Source organism: Hoplias malabaricus, chromosome Y (assembly GCF_029633855.1).
Source record: "Hoplias malabaricus isolate fHopMal1 chromosome Y, fHopMal1.hap1, whole genome shotgun sequence".
NCBI lineage: Eukaryota > Metazoa > Chordata > Actinopteri > Characiformes > Erythrinidae > Hoplias > Hoplias malabaricus.
The window spans coordinates 38,215,907-38,237,421 of NC_089820.1; the positions used below are offsets into that span (position 1 = coordinate 38,215,907).

Here is a 21,515-nt window from a genome sequence, read left to right on the forward strand (position 1 = left end):
CTCCCAACTTTGTGTCTCTCTTTGTGTTTAAAGGCTTTGAGTCTTTGTTTTTTCTCTGTCATCACTGACAGTGCTACAGTGTGTTAGTGCTACTTACTGTCGTCTTGTTCTAGATTAGGCTCTGCAGTTTAGTGTGTTTTCTCATCTCCATGTGTTTTGCTCTTCTTGTTATTGTTTTGTGTGTGTGCATTTTTTCTAGTTAGTTTTTAGTTTCATGTTTCAGTTTAAGGTTTGTTTTGTTTAATAAAATTCCATGTTGCACCTGTTTCCTGCCTCCATGTCTCATAGTAATCTCGTTACAACATCGCTTCACAATATATTTGTATAACACACCATTTAACATACTAATTTGATGACATAAAATACTCATTTACACACATTTATTCAGTCACATGCCTGGAGGACAAAAAAATGACAGTGGGGCAAGGTGCACCAGCAGCACTTTGCCTCCTCTACCTCCTTAATGAGTATGCCGCTAGTTTTTGCGATTTTTAAGACCTCTTGGCAAGTTATTTATAAAAACAAAAACCCAACTAGCACAAGCGACTTCCTGTACAACCTTTAGTGAACCAGTTAGACATGGTACGAGGCAGAGGAGGCGAATCTCAAGCTAGTTCACAGGTTCTCATCTTGAGATGTAAGTCCACTACAGTCTCGCAATGAAATGCAATAGAAAGATCAGTTTCTACACATTCAGAGAGTTTTTGAGCTGTCTTTCTGAGCTGTGTTATCACCAAGATTTTAATAGAAACATTGCAAAGGTCGAAATTGATGCACCACCATTCTGCCTCCCCAGAGGATTAAACATTTTTAATGAGAAAATGATACACTTTTCTCATGTGTCAAGGTACAAACATAGAGTGAGACTACATGAATCTAAATCCTAAAAATATCAAGTATGGAGTCAAAAAAGGGTCAAAAATATTTCGAGTTTGTAAAAGAATACTAACAAATTTAACGGACTTTGTAACTGCATTTGAGCAACTACACACAAACCTTGCGATGTGATTGGTCCAACTAAAGCTTTCTTATTGGTCCATCAATTGGCCGTCAAAACAGGGTCTTGAATCTGCAACTGCAAAAAGAGATTCGCACACGCAGCAGAGAAGGCGAATTTTTTCCACCTCATTCAAAAACTCCCACTGTCACATTTGGAACCTTAAAAAGGTTTGCTCTTGCACATTTTAAGCCATTTGAGAAGGTACTGATTCACATATTCACAACATTTGATTAACCAATGCAAATCTTTTTTCATATCTGTGAATTTAAATATTTTTTTTAGTTGTTGTTTTAAATTTGTGCCTTTAAATACATTTAAGGATTTTAGTTTGTGTAGTTGCTCAAACACAGTTACAAAGTCATGTAACAGTGTTACATTTGTGAGTATTGTTTTACAAACTCAAAATCTTTTTAACCCTTTTTTGACTCCATAATCAAGAGCCAATGTCATTTGGCAAGCAATGTTGCTGTCATTTGACATAACAGCATCAACAAAAAAAGCTACACTGTCAGTTGTTATAATGTACTGTCATGTCACCCCAGAAAATGTTATGACAGACCATAATGTCACCGACAATCGATGTAACTTGACATAGCTGTTATGTCACCTTGACATCAAAGTTGACAAAAGCAACCTTTATGATAATTGGAATAAGCGTTTATAAATGTTCATGTATAAATATGTCAGTTGTCATCAAGGTTTTATATAGGTGTCATGTCGCCTTAAGAACAGCACCCTACAGTAAAGTGTTACCAAAAATTGGGACATACATCTTATATCATTCGTTTTGTCTTGTGTAACACACAGTTAACTATGGTTGTATCTAAAAAATCCTTTTTGATCTTGTAAAACACAAAAAGAGTTGCTGGTTAGTAGTTGTGTTTTGTTTATAGTGAATTATTGTCATGGTCGGCAATTAAGGAGTTAACCCCCACTTTCTAAAAACGGGGTATCGCTCTTAGCCAATGGGTTGGCCAACTGCGCATTGTCCCGCCCACTGCTTTTGCCTCCAACTGCGGGCTTTGCTCTCTCTTTTCCGGCTGCAGTTTCAGTGTTGAGCGGGCTAATTGATCAAAGGAGACAGAGATTTGCTGAAAAAAGAGAGTTAGATTAGAGGCGGTGCCATTTTTGTGCTGCTGCGCTGTCGTCTTGTGAGATCGGTCAGGTTTATTTTTCCTTGGTTTTATTTTAATTGTGTCGCTTGATGCGATTTGGATCACTACATGATGTGATGGCGAGCCAACCCCACAGACGAGCCAGTTAACCTTTTCCCGTGCTGCCCTGCACAGTGCGGTAGGCCAGCTACAACAAGGACCTCTGCTGCACCATTCTGCACCTGCTGTCCCTTCTGCTGTTCCTCGCTTTAAGACGAACACTGCCTTTTCTCACAAAGCTCCTCAACTCTGGAATAGCCTTCCGGTTACTGTTCGGGGCTCAGACACACTCTCAATCTTTAAAGCTAGATTGAAAACCTAACTTTTCAAACAGGCTTTTGGTTAATCACTCACTTTCAGGTTACTTCTTCTCTATTGGTGTTAGAGCTGGTTTTCATATTATCACTGTTCTGTATTAACCCTGTCATACTACCATAGCTACAGCTCTTTTAGTTAGCTTTCTAGTAACTGCCAACATGCTGTATGTCGCTGGGCTCTCTTGCCTGACCCGTGGAAGGTTTTTTCGCAGGACAATTTTGCCCGTTCTTTACCATGACCATACTAACCTTTGTATTTTTATTTGTTCCCTTTGTCTGGTTTTCTTTCTCCTGTCTCTCTCATGCTTTGAGATGTCCTGCTGCTCTCCAGATGTTGCCCTGAGATATTAGTCCGTAAGTAGTGTACATTGGTTGTTCACTGGATTTACGGTGCATTGTGGGTAATAATCTAGTGTACTATATAAGGAATCAAATCGCTCAATGAGAATTCAGATGACGCTACAAAATGGCTGACACACTAAATAGTACACTAAACAGTGAATAGGGAGCAATTTCAGACACAGCCAAGCTCTTCATTCGCATGCTGCTCTTTTATTAAGATTTCCTAGTGTACTGAGAGGGCACATAAACACTATACTAAAAGATATTAAACCTTCACACAAAAAAGGACTTGTAACACAGCCATGATCCACGCCCATATGAGTCAAGAAATATAGATTTCATGTATGCTCTTTCATAACTGTGACTCATAACTCAACTTCAACTGCAGTAGTAGAAAATTATATCCTTGGAGAGAGTAAATGCTTTCAGACTGGATTTAGCGGTTTAAGTGACAAAGGCCTCTCCAGCTGACTTTTACAGACAACCCATTTTCTCTCTTTCCTAGGAGGTCCTTAACCACCAAACCCAGAAATCTCCTTCACTATGAATAAGCTCATATGTATCTGATATCATAGCTGTTTTTCTGACCTCTGTAACCGTATGTTCCTAAAGACCTTCTAAAATACTCTATACTGGCTTTAATTTGCTTTGTTTAGTATATATTGCGCAGGCTCTAAGCCATTGTTCAAACACTACCCCCTGTTGCCTGGCCACATCCAGATAAGTCTCCACCGACTTATGAATAAAAGCACCAAATCTATGCCTGTGAAATTCTGGCACTACTTCATATTCATTCTTCACTACCTTTTTAACTATTTAATAATCCATGTACTGTATAGAATTTAGGGGCTTTAATTGAATTTCGCTGAATACACTTTATTTATCCCCAAAGGATTCATGCTGGTTCCGTAGACATTACAAAACAATAGGCAACAGACAAAAAGCAAATATACAACAGTGGTGTTACAGTCCACTTTTGTTCTCTGTAGGTACATTACATTCTCTTCTCCAGAAGAAGAGTTGAAGATTTTTAATACTTTATTACAGAACTGTCTAAAATAAAAGAATATAATGTCCTGGAGATGAAATGGGGCATATATCAATACAATTTAAAAATCTAAAATTATTATAGACTGATGGTGGCATGGTGGCGCAGCAGGTAGTGTCGCAGTCACACAGCTCTAGGGACCTGGAGGTTGTGGGTTCAAGTCCCGTTCTGGGTGACTGTTTGTGAGGAGTGTGGTGTGTCAGTGTGGGTTTCCTCCGGGTGCTCCGGTTTCCTCCCACGGTCCAAAAACATTGGTAGGAGGATTGGCGACTCAAAAGTGTCCATAGGTGTGTATGTGTTTGTGTTGCCCTGTGAAGGACTGGCGCCTCCTTCTGGGGTGTGTTCCTGCCTTAAGCCCAATGATTCCGCATAGGCTCCAGACCCACCGCGACACTGAACTGGACAAGCGGTTACAGACAATCAGTGAATTAATTTTAGAATGAGGTCCAATAATGTTCCTTAACTAAAGGTACAGGATTTGTACCCTTGAGGGTACCATCTCATTGACAGCAAAAGGTTCCACCAGAGTGACATTTTGTTTTACTGGAGTATGTTCACTATGACTAATCCCAATTATTAGCCTGAGGTTTATTAAAGCACACAGCATTGACATGTGGAGCTACTAAACTGTGTTCTCTGTAGTGATGGAGCACTATCCAGTACACTTGAGATAAACTATGGTGGTGTTTGTAATCCAGGACTAATTATCCAACCTCTGTATTATTATTATTATTATTATTATTATTATTATTATGGCAATCAAATCCTCACAAATGTTCCGGTGGCTAGTGTCAAGACATGCAAGAAGAGTAGCGCCTGTTAGTGTAACCTGTGAACATCCCCATTGATATAATGTAATATTAATACTTAAGAAGAAATATTGACTATACAAGTGTCTTTTGGAAAAGAAGGTCCATTGCAGAAGTAAAGCATCAAATGTCATACACCAAATTTGTCTTTGCATATTTTTTTTTTACTTGTGGTGTTTTTTTACCCAGCTTTTCACATCAGACAAGAGGTCCAACATTCTTGATATTAGTGAGTCAAAAATCTCTGCATTTTACCTACTGTTTGTAGTATCTGTGATATGTGTGAAGTTATGCCTTGACTCATTGTTTTCTGAAGTTTGACTGTTAATATCTGTATTACACACAAAACAATGAGTATTTTCCAAAGACAGGTATGAACACGTGTATATATACAAATGTACACAGAAGTGCAGAAGTGCCTCTTTTTTAGATTTCCAATGAAATGCATTATGTTCTACATATAGTACTAGCTGAAATGTATACACAAATATTGTCACTGCTGTGGTACATTTTGCTGTAACTGCGATGGTACTCTGAAGTGTATATACAGGGGTTGGACAACGAAACTGAATTTCATGACTAAATTGGACCAGCCTGGTGGCCAATCTTCATTAATTGCACATTGCACCAGTAAGAGCAGGGTGTGAAGGTTCAATTAGCAGGATAAGAGCACAGTTTGGCTCAAAATATTGCAATGCACACAGCATTATGGGTGACAAACCAGAGTTCAAAAGAGGACAAATTGTTGGTGCACATCTTGCTGGTGCATCTGTGACCAAGACAGCAAGTCTTTGTGATGTATCAAGAGCCACAGTATCCAGGGTAATGTCAACATACCACCAAGAAGGACGAAACACATTCAAGAGGATTAACTGTGGACGCAAGAGGAAGCTGTCTGAAAGGGATGTTCGGGTGCTAACCCGGATTGTATCCAAAAAACATAAAACCACAGCTGCCCAAATCACGGCAGAATTAAATGTGCACCTCAACTCTTCTGTTTCCACCAGAACTGTCCGTCAGTTACACGGCCAGGCTGCTATAGCCAAACCTTTGGTCACTCATGCCAATGCCAAACATTGGTTTCAATAGTGCAAGGAGCGCAAATCTTGGGCTGTGGACAATGTGAAACATGTATTGTTCTCTGATGAGTCCACCATTACTGTATTCCCCACATCCGGGAGAGTTACGGTGTGGAGAAGCCCCAAAGAAGCGTACCACCCAGACTGTTGCATACCCAGAGTGAAGCATGGGGTGATGGTTTGGGCTGCCATATCATGGCATTCCCTTGGCCCAATACTTGTGCTAGATGGGCACATCACTGCTACCAAACCATTCTGGAGGACCATGTGCATCCAATGGTTCAAACATTGTATCCTAAAGGCGGTGCCGTGTATCAGGATGACAATGCACCAATACACACAGCAAGACTGATGAAAGATAGGTTTGATGAACATGGCCTGCACAGTCACCAGATCTAAATATTATTGAGCCACTTTGGGGTGTTTTGGAGGAGCAAGTCAGGAAACGTTTTCCTCCACCAGCATCACGTAGTGACCTGGCCACTATCCTGCAAGAAGAATGGCTTAAAATCCCTCTGACCATTGTGCAGTACTTATATCATTCCGAAGATGAATTGACAGTGTATTGGCCGCATAAGGAGGCGCTACACCATACTAATAAATTATTATGGTCTAAAACCAGGTGTTTCAGTTTCATCGTCAAACCCCTGTATGTATATATATATATCTCAGTGGCGGATGCTGGTCTTTCAAGGAGGGGAAGCTCAATTTCGGCCTACATCATAAAATGTGTCGGTTTATTTATACGTAAATTCTACCCTCCGTTCCTTTTCAAGAAAATGATCTGTGACCCTGTCGTACCAACAAGGCGTCTTTTCCAGGGACTTGACTAGTGTCCTCTCAATGGCCAGCAGAGCTAGGCTGTTTAAACGGCCTTGGCCCATGTGAAGTGTGTCCGTCTGTGCTCCCACGGATCTTTACACCAAAGGATCACTGATTCGCTCATTTTGCTGTCAATCAAAAAGGGATTCAACCTCAGACAGAGCATCCAATCATCATGCAGAAGCTGAGCGTCCAGGCCAGCCGAGGCCAGCCCACTGCCCCATAGACCCCCAGAGTCCTGAGCGTCTGATGGGCGGGACAAAGCCCAGCATTTATCCAATGACTCGTCTCGTTTCGCTGCTTCGCTATTGAACTCTAAGCACTGTGAAGCTGCGGGAAAGCCGCATCTTTACCAGCGATAAGAAGCTGATTCTGAACAAAAGTTGAGCGAGTTGTAGTGCATATTTATTCAATGACATGTACACATAATAGTATATGTTTGATCACTTATTTTTTTACATTTTAGTGGAAGCTGAGCTTGCAGTCTTAGAGCAGTCGCCACTGAGATATATATATATATATATATATATATAATTGTATTTTTTTTTTTTAAGTTTCTCCTAATATTTCTCCTGAAATTCCCAATAAGTTTGATGTGTCACATGACCCTCAGTAATGACATTGTGTAATGTATGTATCTTTACAGTTATATAGTGCCTTTCTAGACACCCAAGGATGCTTTACAATCCACACTGTTCAGAACGCTCAATCCACACACACACTGGTGAGAAGCGTCCGCCAAACGCGCACAGCGTACTCTCGACCAGGAACGACCGTCCACCTGAAGGACTGCATCGGGCACTTGGGTTTAACCCAGGATAGAACACCAATCCATATCTGGGCTCACACATACAGACATTCATTTACACACCAGGACAGTTATTCCTGGTGCCAATTCACCTACCCTCCATGTTTTTGGACTGTGGGGGGAAACTGGAGACCCCGGAGGAAACCCACGCAGACACGGGGAGAACATGGAAACTCCACCCAGATGGGACTTGAACCCAAGATCCCAGCGCTGGGAGGCGAACGTGCTAACCACTAAGCCAATGAAAATGAAATGTAATGAAAAAACCATGTACACAATTTCAGTTTCAGGATGCTATTATCTTTAGCTACATAACATGGTCAGTATCTTATCAGTATAACGAGCAGTTTCACCATGGGCATATGTATTTTGTTTAAAATTTTGCATGAAGTTCAGCTTGAGTGAACTGACATGCTAATTAGCCTCTGCGACCTACAGTGCTGCCTTTTTGTTACAGGTCAGCATGCAGCACTATCGCATTAGAAGTAAATATTTGGTTAAATTTGGTTTTTTACTTTTTATGATTAGAAACATATCAAGTCAGACAATGGCACCTTCTTGGCTGTAGCCTTGGTGAAAGAAACGTTAGGTAAGATCTGGTATTTCTGCTCCTGGTCTCCTCCTACAGTTGCAGAATGTAATTAATTCTTATAGTACTCTCCTGAAATCATGGTGAGTGTTTCTCCCAACCTCCTCCAAAAGTTACATTGTGTAGTTTCTGCAGTGCTGTACCGAGAGGAGCAATGAAAGGGTTCCTCCTATTACAGCTCAGTGCAGCATCACAATTATTTTTGAAGATGTAATTTTCAGGTTAAACTAGTGTACCTTTAAGTTTACACTCCATTACTCATTAACTAGACCAGCCTCATAATTCTAGTTAAGTATTCCTTTAATCAGATTGGTCAAAAAAATCTTCAAGTGTGACTGCACTATAAAAATTTTAGAGGCACATTTTTTATCCAGGATAGTCAGGAATGTCATCATATATGACATCACTGTGCTGCTTGTGTTGCAGAAGACAACGCTGGACAGTTTCAAGGACCTTGGACAGGCGACGATCTAATGCCAAGAGGTGTGGCTCGGCAAGGAGAGGGGCCACAGCAGCAAGAGGGTCCTGGGACAATGAAGCTCGCATCATGTCACTCAGGCGGTACTCAGGGAGAGAGAGTAGACGGAGCCGCAGCAGTGTTGAACGACGAATTCTAGCAGAGAGAAAGGTTGAAATACATCACAAGATGGTTCAAGACAAGAGCCCTCTTGGTTGCTACCATAGAACAGTATTTGGATCCTAAAAAAACTTCACAGTGAATTGCTTTTTTCTAAGTAAAATGTGCATATGTGCAGATCCTCCTTTATGGCCTAAACCTAGAGATATGTTAAACCTTAATATGGTGTTTGTTATGATATGTTGTATTCTGCTTCTTGCAACTCATATAAAAACATACAAACAATTCCTGTGATGTCAACCAATCCAGATTAATGTAGGACAAGGAGCAGTGGTGGGGAATCAGGGGTTTACCAAGAGGAAGACGGTGAAAAACAAAGGAGGAAATATCAAAGATTAAAAACAAAATGTTGAGTTTATGTTAAGATACACGAATGATGTCAAATTTACCTGCAGCATTGAACAAGAGGGACAAGTATGGAAGGTTCATCTTTGGAGTAACGACCAAACCTACAACATAAAAAAACATAAGATGCAATCAACACAAACAAAAATATCCTCGGCTCTGTGTAAAAATGCATTGTGTTTAAACACTTACGCTCTCCCATGGTCAAGGTGTAATAGGAATGTGTTATTTCCAAAATTTTCAAACGTTTCATAGTGGTGCCTGTCCATATTGCCTGCAGTAAAATAACAGAGCATGGAGTTTGGTGATATCCATGAAAACATGATTTAAAACTGAAAAAGAGCTTCCACATTGCCCAGCTAAACTATGTAATTGAGCATTAAGTATTTGTTGAAGCACATTGTATTTGCACTTAGTCTTTGCTGAACTGAACTCTTTATCTTCTTAGGTGGGAACACATAGGGATTGATTATTATTATTGCACTTATGCTTTGTTAATTATCTATTGTTTTTTGACATTGTCAAAAAATCTTACTGTAGTGGTTTATTTTGTGATCACTGTGGTGTTATCCTCAAGGGTATATCTTTTGTACCTTGTTCTAATATAATTGTACTATTAATATAATTATATATTTTTTAACTGTGTTGATTTCATATGCCTCATTGCATGTAAATGTAAATGTATAGGATGAAACAACCAAGTCTCACTCTGCAGGAAGTCAAGGATGGTCATATCTATTAGATCCACCAGTCGGGTGCCACGGTCATAGGGTGGAGTGTTTTTGACAGAGTTGCAGTAATTTGGTGTTGTCTCCCATCTAAATATTCCAGTATTGAATCAATAATACATAACAATCACTGATTACTATACAACATTAACCATATAACCTTTGTGGTGCCAATGCATTACAGTAATATAAAAACATAGTTCAATCACAGAACTGCAATTTTATTAAAACATGTCAGCATTGTCAAATCAGCTTTGCACACAAATGATAATCACACTGTTCATTCACTTTTCAACATACACTAAACAATCACTGGATTAGGAACACCTGGCAGTTGGCATATGATAATGGATAAAGTGACCAAAAATATTCAGCATCCTATGTCCACTGATGAATGACTAAAGGATGATCAACACAAACAGTGCAGCAACAGATGAGCTACTGTCTCTCGTTACATCTACAAGGAGGACCAACAAGGGAGGTGTGTCTAACAGAGTGGACAGTGAGTGGAAGTAGGAATTGTAGATGTAAAGTCAGAGACAGTAGCACATCTGGTTCTGCACAGATTGTGTTAGTCATCCTCTAAGCGCAGGATGTGGTTGCCTGGATATTTTTGGTTGGTGGACCATTCAGTCACGGAGTGGCTTAAAAAGTCCAGCAGCACTGTTGTCTGATCCACTGGTACCAATACAATACACAATAAACCACAACCAGTCAGTTTCACTGCAGCACTGAAAATGATCCACCATCCAAATCATACCTGTTCTGTGGGGGTCCTGACCACTGAAAGGTGGGGTGAAATAAGTATAAGAGAGTATAAGGAACAGGTAGACTACAATCTGTAAATGTAAAACTAAAAAGTGCTCCTGTATGGCCAATGGAGTTGACAAAATGCACAATGAGTATATACAAGGTATGTGTTCCTAATCCAGTAATCCTTCATTGTAGTTAGGAGAGTAAGAGGAAATCAGATTGGCCAGGACCTCTATTTATAAATTAAGTGACCATTGTTCAGGAAAACCCTGTTGTACATACACGCACAAACGCAAACAAACTCACACACAAACAAAGTTACTACCCACAGTGCAAGTTTGCTGCGGCTATAGGAGCGTCTCCAGGGATTTCTCCAAGAGCGTCGAGGGGCCAGGGAAAGGTCAGGCAGCATGGCAGCCAGAGAAGCCTCCAGAGCATGGGGTTGGCCACACACAGCATGTTCCGTGGAGCAGTAATACGAACACTGGCCATAAAAACACCAGTTCCCCACTGACATACGGAGAGGTGAAAGGCCAGAACCACAGAGGAAGCAAAAGATTTGACACAATGCCATTTACAGCCAGTCAGTCCCTCATATCCCAACAGTAAATTGGCAGGCCTGATTTCTATGAAACAGTGAAGCAAGGGGGCAGATAGTGACAAGTTTACCATGTTTACCTCCTAAAAAAAAGACTAGGCAAGTGTTTACAAATTAAAAGTGCCATTAACAGCCAACAGCTCATTAGTTTCAAGACGTAATCAAACCTGAAACAACCTCTTGAGTTCTAAGACACACAAATAACCTTTTTTGGCAGCATAACCAATTTTGTGGCTCTAGACCTTATTTTGTTGTTGGTAAACATTAAATATACACAATGAAATGTCTTCGGAGGGCAGTGAACGCACACTCAGAGCATCAGGCAGCCCAGCACCCAGGGAGCAGTTGAGGGTTTGGTGCCTTGCCTAAAGACTCTTGAATTGAGCTGTGGAGATTGAACCGGTGAAACTTCCAGTTTCAAACCCGCTTCTCTAACCATTAGACCACAGCTGCCCCATTAAGAAAAGAGAGTCCTTCATATAGAGTGTTATGAAAATCTCGATATATTTTTTATATATTTGTGTTCTCTAGTTTTGTAACTATTTGAAAAAGAATATGTAAAGTAAATAAAATAATAAAATGATAATCAATTATCTTATTCGGGCCGATACCAATAACCCAACATTTCACCTCATTATTTAGTTTAACTGGACATTTTAATGGTCTATGTGTAGGTATTATACATTATTTTGCAAATATTGTTCTGCTATAATCACAAGTAATATATAAGCCACTGTTATATCATACATAATTTAAAAAAGGAAAAGAAAAATGAGCAGACCCAGCTTCATAGTCAACCTGGAGATTTGAAGAAGGTCCGAGCCAGGTTGTGATCTGTGGTGATTTCTTTAATGTCCTTAATGACGTCAATCAGCCTTCCAACAACTGGAGGAACCCGTCTAAAACCAAGAAGCCTTCCATAAAGACAAAGATAGAAGAAAAATACAAGAAGGCATAAAGAGGAATATTAGTTTGATGGTAACTTGCAAAATATTTAGCTGCAGATATATTGGGGGAAAAAAGCAGCTATGTGTATTCTTCACCTTCATCGTGTGATTTCTGTGTTCTTGTTACATTTGCTATTTTTTGTAATGTATGCGGTATAACAATAACTAATAATTTTTATTTTGTTTCCATCACTACCATGAAAGTAAATCTATGATTATGAATATACTTTTTAAATTACTTTTAAGTATGTTCAGCCATCTACACTCTTAAAAATAAAGGTACAATAAAGGGTTCTTTGACCGATGCCATAAAGAACACATTTAAGAGATGTGTGAGTGTGCAGAACCTTCTTAAAGGTTTAAAAATCCATATCTTAAGCATACGTTTCTTTACTAATTTAAACATATTAGCAAAAATGGTTCTCTATGGAACAAAAAATGCTTCTTTTGTAGCACCTTTATTGTTTATTTATAAGAGTGTATGTCTGAAACAATATCACTTTGGAATTTGGTAAGCTCAGTATCTACATTCTCAGAAAAAAAGTGTAGTATGTAAGTGTAAATGTACCTTTATAGATACAACAGTGGTGTTTCAGTTGTGTTCCCTAAAGTTACATTAAAATCTCTCCTTCAGAAGGAGCAGTGAATATAGGTCATTTTTCATTATAGAAGCATATAAACATAATATAAATGGGGCGAAATGGTGTCGCAGTCACACAGCTCCAGGGACCTGGAGGTTGTGGGTTCAAGTCCCGTTCTGGGTGACTGTCTGTGAGGAGTTGGTGTGTTCTCCCTATGTCCGTGTGGGTTTCCTCCGGGTGCTCAGGTTTCCTCCCGTGGTCAAAAAACACATGTTGGTAGGTGGACTGGTGACTCAAAAGTGTCCATAGATGTGAGTGGGTGTGTGAGTGAGTGTGAAGGACCGGCACCCCTCTAGGGTGTGTTCCCGCCTTGCGCACAGTGATTCTGGGTAGGCTCCAGACCCACCGCGACCCTGAACTGGATAAGCGGTTACAGAATGAATGAATGAATAATATAAGTGCTGGAGATTAAATTGGGCCTAAGAAATCAAGCCAATTTTAAACTATAGCGATTGAGCCTGCAGCACCACTGAGTGGCCTCATTTCACAACTCATGGGCAGTGACTACTTCTGTTTGTTGACAAACTCTCATGTTACCAGTGTCAGATCTTGTTGCAAATGTCTGAGGAGGTTCTGCAGGAACTTTGGCTTTGCCTTTAAAGTAACTGCTACTTGCACGTGCCTTCCCAGTTCTTAGAACCCAGATAGTTTAAGCCGAGCATATAATTTTATTTCTGCTGTCCCTTTGCTGCTGTATCATTGTGAATTTCCCCCACTGTTAGAGTAATAAAGAATCCATCAATCAACCAATCTTCTGAAGCAGGTTCTGGGAACCATATAAGGTAAATATTCAGGGGGAAATTTGGGGAATGACTTGCACATCATTTGTGTTCTGTTGGCTCCATTACTGCCTTTAATTTGTTTATAGCTTCTGGAATGGTTAAATGAGACATTAAAGATATTAATTAAAAATCACTTTTCATAACATTTGTCATCATTGCCTAGGTCTCCAGTATGCAATCTGATATGCTACAACCCCTAATGTCTGTAAATGGGTAAAAATTCAAAGTGTCTTGGTCCAGTATGCTAGAATTTCTCTCTCTGCTCACCGCAGAGTAACAGCATCTATATTTGGGATAGCTCTAACTGCATAAAAGTAAACACAGAGCAAACGTACTACAAAACTAAACAACTCAATTAAAAATATAGTTTCCGTGGTATTTCATTCTGTAAATATAAACTTGCAAACATTTTAAACTTTAGCTAGATACAAACAGTCATTTCTTCCCCTCAATCATTATGTTCCAGCCCTATAGACACAGAGATCTAAACATAAACAAACCAGAGACAACAGCATTTCCCCACAATCGTTGCCTTTCAGACAGAGAACTGAAGAAGTTATACATAAACACAAACTTTTTCCAGACTGCTGTTAATGCTAATGTAGCTAATGAAGAAAGGAAACTGAATATGCAAAAATAAAGGTAATAATAATCAATATGTCACTGCTCCTGATACAAATCTCTCTGTTTCACATGAATGGTATATTCAGCAAAATGTGTATGACGTGCATAAGCGCGCACAGAGACTGTAGGCAAAACTATCCCACAATAAACTCAGCATAGGAAACATGGCTATACACAGTTATTCAAAGAGAGCTCCATATCCATTTTACAATCAGATTTTATTAAGTTAAATGGGCCAAAAAGGTAAGAGAAGGTTGATGCTGTCTCTTTTTGTACCTGTCCAGATGAAAAGCTGCAATCTCAGCGTTGTGCCTCTCAAAGTCAGAGAAATAGTACAGGTTCACATTGGTCTCCTCATGTCTCTGTTGTCTGCAGTTAAAAATAGAAAGAAGCTGATAAAGCAATTATTAGCTTACAGCACAGCATCTGTGCCTATTATTTACAATATTTGCAAAATCCAGTTGAAGTACTTACAATAGGACCATACAGCAACCTTAAAGAAAAGGTGAAAAGTTATAAGGGTCCAGTGTAGGCTTATGCCCCTCGTCATGTTTTACATGCAGCTACACAGATATCCTGTAAACCAAGCTGCAATTCCTGTTTCACTGAAAGGGCAACATAAGGCCCTATGAAGCTCTAAAATGTTTATACAGTAAACAGTAAATAGAGTCTTGGGAAATGCTACCAAAATAGACACTGAAAAGAAAAATACGTACAATGTACTTGTGTTTAAACGAGTATAGGAGATTCTATGCAGAAAAAATAGAACACACAGTAAACAGAACAGGCCCCTGCATTATATTTACTATAAGAGTATAGTCTCTTTTAATATCACAAATTTCAGCAAACAAATAGGCATATTCTATGCGCAAACATTTTGGTGAGAGTAAACCATATAGCTGTACTTATTTTCACATAGAACATCCAAATTTTATGTCACTTTGTACACACTTGTCAGACTCACTTCATGGGCTTGAAGAGTGCCTGTCCATAGTCAGGGAATGTCATCACCAACTTCAGCTGAGTCCCTCCTGTCTTCTGAACTAAAACATGTCGACAAAGAAGTCACGATCAACCAAAACGTAATGACCACCAGCTTTTTTGTTCCACTAGAGGTCTTCATGCTCCACCTTTTAAACTCTCAATAACCACAGCATTAATAACAGCAACAAGGAATCTCTGTAAGATTGCAGACCTGGTGTAAATGTATCTTTATGCTCAGCGGTCAGTGTTGTAGGCTCTGTACCTGCACTGACGATGCGGAATTTGTTCATTTGTTGCAGAAGCACAGGCACGTTGGCGTCTCTGTGCTCGTACAGCTGCCAGCGGGAGATGCCTAAGTGAAAGCGAAGCCACGGTGGGTGGGTATCTGTGCTGCTGTTCCAGCTTATGGGGTCAAAGCCCTCTCGGCTGTCGCTCAACCTAAATGAGAGGATTAGTGCTTTTAGGGCTGAAACAATTATCCAAATCCCTCAGTATATTTAACTTGCCCAGTCTTCCCTCCCACTGTTTCTAAAACCAACAAATTACAGATGTGCCTGTTTAACCTAAGCCTGCACCAAAGCTGACACAGACATTGTTTCCCTTTCAAGAGCCAACTAGCCACAAACACCTACAGACACTTTTGAGTCACCAATCCACCTACCAACGTGTGTTTGTGGACCGTGGGAGGAAACCTGAGCACCCACCAACACACACCAACACTCTTTACAGACTCTTTGAACCCACAACCTCCAGGTCCCTGGAGCTGTGTGACTGCGACACTACCTGCTGTGCCACCATGCTGCCTTAGACAACATATGCTCTAGAAAAATGATTTCTGGGCTGATAAGTCTAAATTTGTCATTTCAGTTACTTGGACCTTATGAAACAGAAGGTGTTACCAGCTTCTATTACTGAACTTTGGAATTCTTTTGGAAATAAGTTGAAACAAATGCAAAGGCTGGAATCACTAATTGCTGAAAAATATATATTTACTTACTAAGACAACTGTATAATTTTATACTGAAACAAATTGCTTCCTCCTAACAGTGGTTTAACAAAGATTTAAATAAACGAAAGGGTACAGCTATGCAATCTCACCACTGCTCTTCATTTTGCTCTTCTGCCCCTTTGGTTCGGACTTTGAGCAGCCAGTCTTCGTCAAGTTTGGGCGGACTGTGGAGGTTGTACAGTGTGTGGGAGAACAGAGCGTCCAGCTTGGAGGGATCAGATGCTCCTACTTTGATCTCATGCTTTGCCTGTCTCCTGGGGTCAGCCTTGCTTCTGGGACTGTCCAACGTGAGGTGGTCTGAGTTGTGGTTGGATTGAAGCTGAGAAACAGGAGGATGAAGGAGTTCACAATGGGGGGCGTACAGAGACAGAAGCAGCAGAGCCACCAGCAAGTGGAGGACCACTGACACACACAGCAACAAGACGTATACACCAGGCATCCGCCGATACCGACACGCTCTCATACTGAGAGAGAGAGACAGAGACAGAGAAAGAGAGAAAGAGAGAGAGAGAGAGAGGGTTCATAGGCTAAAATCACACACTCTTTAAAACCAAACCTTCATAGAGAACCATGAAATGAATTGAAAGTTCTGGAGCAGCTGCATATGAGCCTACCATGCTAATTCCAAGAGTTTGCTAGAGCGGCATAAAGGGGCAAAGGGGTTTAAACCAGTAAACCTGCCATTTCTGAAATGATGGAACCTGTTGGAACATCTGAGTGTGTGTGTGTGTGTGATGTATTAGATGTATTCATGGAACATTTAATATGTTTGAGATGAATTAATTGACATCAGTAATTTTCTCAAGAATGCCATCAAATCAATGTTCCAACATCTAATTGAAATTCTTCCCAGAACAGTAGAGGCTGTTACTACATGGAAAGGGGGCAATATGGCAGCCAAATGGTTTCACTGTCATTAAAAATCTAGTTCTAAACTTTCATCTGCACAATCTATTTTTAAACCTGTTCCAAGAGCAACACCAAAGCCGACATACATTGTCTGACAGTATGGAAGCATATATATATCAAAATGAAAATGAAAATGTAATATACAAAATGCCATGACATGTTTCATTTGATTATGCAACAACTGTGTTAAAATTAATTAATTCATCCATTCATTCATTCATTTATTCATCCATCATGTTTTCCGCTTGTCCATTTTAGGGCCGCAGTGCTGTGTTAAAATGATCATTAAAAAGTTTTTACACATTTAAACTCACCACACTAGAAATATAGCAAAATTCCAGCATTAAAAGAGAACCAGCGCTTTTTCAATTTTTCATAATTATCAGCCCCACTGCACTTAGTCTGTATCAAAATGCATGTGAAAATGCAAACCCAGCCGACTGCATTTTCATTTTCATGACTACTTGTCAATCATCCCATGAGGATGAGGCTAATTGCACGCTCAGCAGACAAGGCTTTAACTAAAGACATGGAGCTGCTCTTAAATTAGCAGAGGAGGTGACAAAAAGAAATACAGCCACTTTTTATGCTTATGTCTTTATACTTCACTCCATGACAAAGTGTTCAATTGACAGTGTGGTCAGACAAGGCTGTCAATGCAACATCAAGAGATGAATGTAAATGAAATATCAATTAAAGTCTACGTACTTGCAAATGTAATTACTGAATTGAGACCAAATTTGCATGTATGAGGGTGGAAACCCAGGATTACATTCAGATTTTGCATATTACATTGTCCATAGAATTTTCATACTGATATCCTTCCATATGACAGAAGCAGAAGGTCATGACGAAGATTTGCAAAGTTATTAAACATACCTGTCTAGCTCCTCTCTTCTCTGCTGACAGTTCCTCTGTAAAAAGAGAGAGATCTGCTATCACACTCAGCTATATCTATCTTGTTTGTTCACCTTCTTTCCCCCAGGTTAGGTCGGTCTGAACTGATATGTTTACTTGTACCTGTTGTCATTTTGTGTGTGTTTGCAGTGACAGTGTTTCACATATTCATAGTAGTCAAGTCAAGTCATATTTATTTGTATAGCACTATTTTACAACCTGATGGTGTGACAAAGCAGCTTTACAGAAGTTGAGAATTAAAACTAAATTTAAATGAATATCCCCAGGTGAGCAAGCCAAAAGCAATTGATCAGGAGCCTCTGACAGAGTTCCATCAGCGTCCCACCGGACAGGAGGGCAGTCATTAACTCAAAGGAAGTAAAAAGGTCATGGGTCTAAAAGGGGTTGTTAGAAGAAGAACTCCTTTTGTCATTGATTCATATTCAAATGTATAATACTATACACATACAAATTCAATGAACTGCCATTGAATTCATATAGTTGTAGGCTTAGTGTACTGTGATTAGTAGTAATTGTAACATGAGCCTTGAACCCAAAATAAGTTTAAAAATATTTATTAAAAATATTTAAAATGTTTCAGAACATGCTAAATAAAAGTTTCTAAAAGAACCATGCAAATTGTCTTAAGTTTCTCAGAGAACCACCCTTTTCAAAAAGCTTCCTAAAGGCTCCTTAAGGAGTTCCACAAATATGGCATGGTTAGGAACACCAAAAGTATCCTTTAATGTCTACAGTGTAATCTTATTTCATGTTGCTACTGCTTTTCATGTGTGTGATATAAACAGCTACTACAATTATAGGAGAGTTTGCATGCATTACTTGTTTATTGAAAGCATTACAATTAATTGCTGTGTGCTGTGGGAGGATAAATGAATACATATTTCCTAACTGGTCAGATATTTAGTGGTTTAATATATGTGGTTCTCCTGTTCACTTGCTCCTGAATGTGTGGCTGCTTTGTACCTTTCTTGTCATGTGTTTCCTTTGATTTGTTTTTTCCAGTGCCACATAAAAACACTGCTCCCATCCAACCCCACTTCTCTGCCCGTCAGTGCCTCTCTGAAAATTAGACAAGCAAACACTGTCAGGAACAGGCATCTGTGTCTATAGGTCTGATGACCACAGCATTGCCATGACAACCCATTGGAGGTTGAAAAGAGATTCATGTAGAGAATTTCAGTGCAGAATTGTGAACAACCGGCCCTAACACATGAAATATTTAAAGGCAAATTATGGCTTGATTATATCACATTATTATTTAAATTAATGCCAGTATTTAGCCACCATTTGTGTCCAATAACTTTGGCAGTAATAAGCTTGACTAATCACTCAAATCATGGTCTCTAAAACATGAAAACATGACTAAACCACCGCCTTCCGCCTTAAATGAAGAAAATCTCTGGCAAAAGAAGCCATGAAATATTTATCTCTGTTCTCTTTTCTGTAATTCTTCCTCTGTGAGCATGTATTAGAAACTTGATGATTCCACACATAATCGCAGTGTTGGCCCTTGCCAGAAGGCAAAGGGTACAGCTTTGTTAAAGGCTTTGTGAAAGGGAAAGCTCAAAGAGAGAACGAAAAGAGGAGGATGTCAATTCCAGCTGGAGATATGATGGTACGCTGTGTACTGTGTGTGCATCGTAGAGTTGAGCAGAGGGTACAGACAGTGTAAGCGTATGAATTTTTCAGACAGCAGAGATTAAAAGCAAAGGAACTCTATCTATAATACAACAAATGCACCTGCACAGAGTTCACTGCACCACAGAGGAGGAGGTCTGAAAGAGTCTGAACCTACTGCAAAAATCTTGAGAGGAAAACATTATTGCTGTAAAGGTAGGCAGCATGAAAAAAGCACATAACTGGGATTAGTATTCCTAGAATATTAGACAGTTGGCGTATCCATACTCTACCCACAAATGCAGTCTTACATGATGGAGTAAACTCCTATAATTAATTAGTGAATAATGAATTAATATGTGCTACATTAAAGAGCATATATTATGAAAATATAACTTTTGAGTGCATTAACACATGATTTTGGGGATCTAGAGCTTTCTACCATATAACATACTCTGAAATAACACACCACAATAAATTTTTGAGAGACCGTGGACACTTCAGAATTGTCCCCTCTCCTAATCTGAGTTTTTCTAATCACAGCGCTGGACCTGTGTTTATGTGAGTGTGCAAAGATAAGGTTAAACACAGCAAAAGAAATACAGTGACCATGGAGAAATAAATATACTGATCAAATATTAAATATTCATTCATTGCCTGTTACCGCTTATCCAGTTCAGGGTCACGTTAGGTCAACAGCCTGCCCATAATCACTGGGCACAAGGTAAGAACACACCCTGGAGGGGGCGCCGGTCCTTCACAGGGTGACACACACTCACACATTCACTCACACGCTTGCACCTAGAGACAACTTTGAGTAGTCAATCCTCCGACCAACGTGTGTTTGTTGACCATAGGAGAAAACTGGAGCACTCTTAGGGAACCAATGTGGAAATGGGGAGAACACACAAACTCCTCACCTGGAGAAACAAATCAAGTGTCAGACACTGGGCCTTTTTAAACACATTAAAATGGTGCAATGCAAGCAATCCGGAGAGCTAGCAAACGATGAGGAAATGTCTTGAAAATTTTATAAAAGGTGTTTTTTGATTAAATTTGATAATGTCGCCTTTAATTCGTGCCATATCACCCACTCCTACTTGCTAGTGTGTGTAAAGGGAGAGTGGGCAGGCAGGCCAAAAGGGCACAATAACCTGACACAATGTGTGTGCCTTTCTTTCAATAAACAGATGCTCTGAGTCAGATTGCCACATCCAGTATTACTGTGCAATACTCTGTAAACAAAATCTGATTCCAAACACCACCCCCAACACAGACACACACACACACACACTGACAAAAGGACTTGTGTTAGATGGTTCAGACTACTATCCTTATAAGAATACAAATTAAGGGTCCACAGGTTTCTCTTTACACTGAGCCAATACATTATATTGTATATTTAGCCTGGCAATGGAGCTAATAATGCATTTATACCTTAATGTAGGCTAATACACTGCCGATTAGTACTATGTTTACTTTAAGCTTAAATCAACACACTCACCCCAGACCTTGTCAGGGGGTTGCAGTAATCTCAAATAGCAATGCTCAAGTGATTTCTGAGATTGACATGTAATGTTAATTATAAAAGCCAATGGTTTATTTGTACATGCATCCATTTTATTATGACAGAGTTTTAACAATTATAACGAGTAATAAGACTGAGCATTTGTTGTAAAGGAGGGAGTTGGTGGTTGGGTGTGTGAGGGGAGAGGAACAGTTTGATAGGATGTGTAATAATGGAGAGGCTACATTTGGGCATGGTCCTTTGCCCAAACATTAGTTATTATATTACTTAATATAAACAAGTCTATTTGAGTATATTAAGTCTAAAATGGTGAGGTGTAACTAGTAATACTATTATTAACAGAACTAAGCAAAAACAGACACAAAAACTGCCAAAAATATGGTCTTCTACAACTCAGTTAAAATCACTTAAATGTAACTCAGCATTATTATCTCTGCTCCACTTCCACCTTGTCCACTAAACCGAAGCTCAAAAATCTTTAAAATGGTAGGACTTGTTCCTTAACATTTTGAAGTAAGCATCCCTGC

The 21,515-nt window shown here is 39.5% G+C and overlaps 1 protein-coding gene and 1 long non-coding RNA gene across 2 annotated transcripts; one reads left to right on the forward strand and one right to left on the reverse strand.

Annotated features, from left to right (window-relative positions):
• Positions 1-2,054: 2,054 nt before the first annotated feature.
• On the forward strand, positions 2,055-8,527 carry LOC136677717 (uncharacterized). The gene is made up of 3 exons (XR_010796413.1): positions 2,055-2,293; positions 2,803-2,825; positions 8,395-8,527. It is a non-coding gene; the product is annotated as an uncharacterized lncRNA (long non-coding RNA).
• Positions 7,623-16,479, reverse strand: fam20cl (family with sequence similarity 20 member C, like). Its single transcript, XM_066655314.1, has 10 exons — positions 16,106-16,479; positions 15,270-15,445; positions 14,988-15,066; positions 14,300-14,392; positions 11,828-11,943; positions 10,761-10,941; positions 9,659-9,768; positions 9,143-9,224; positions 8,995-9,054; positions 7,623-8,581 (listed from the first exon to the last, which is right to left on the reverse strand). Exons 1-10 carry the CDS (start codon positions 16,477-16,479, stop codon positions 8,335-8,337), a joined length of 1,518 nt encoding a protein of 505 aa, XP_066511411.1. The 3' UTR covers positions 7,623-8,334.
• Between the last annotated feature and the right edge of the window lie 5,036 nt (positions 16,480-21,515).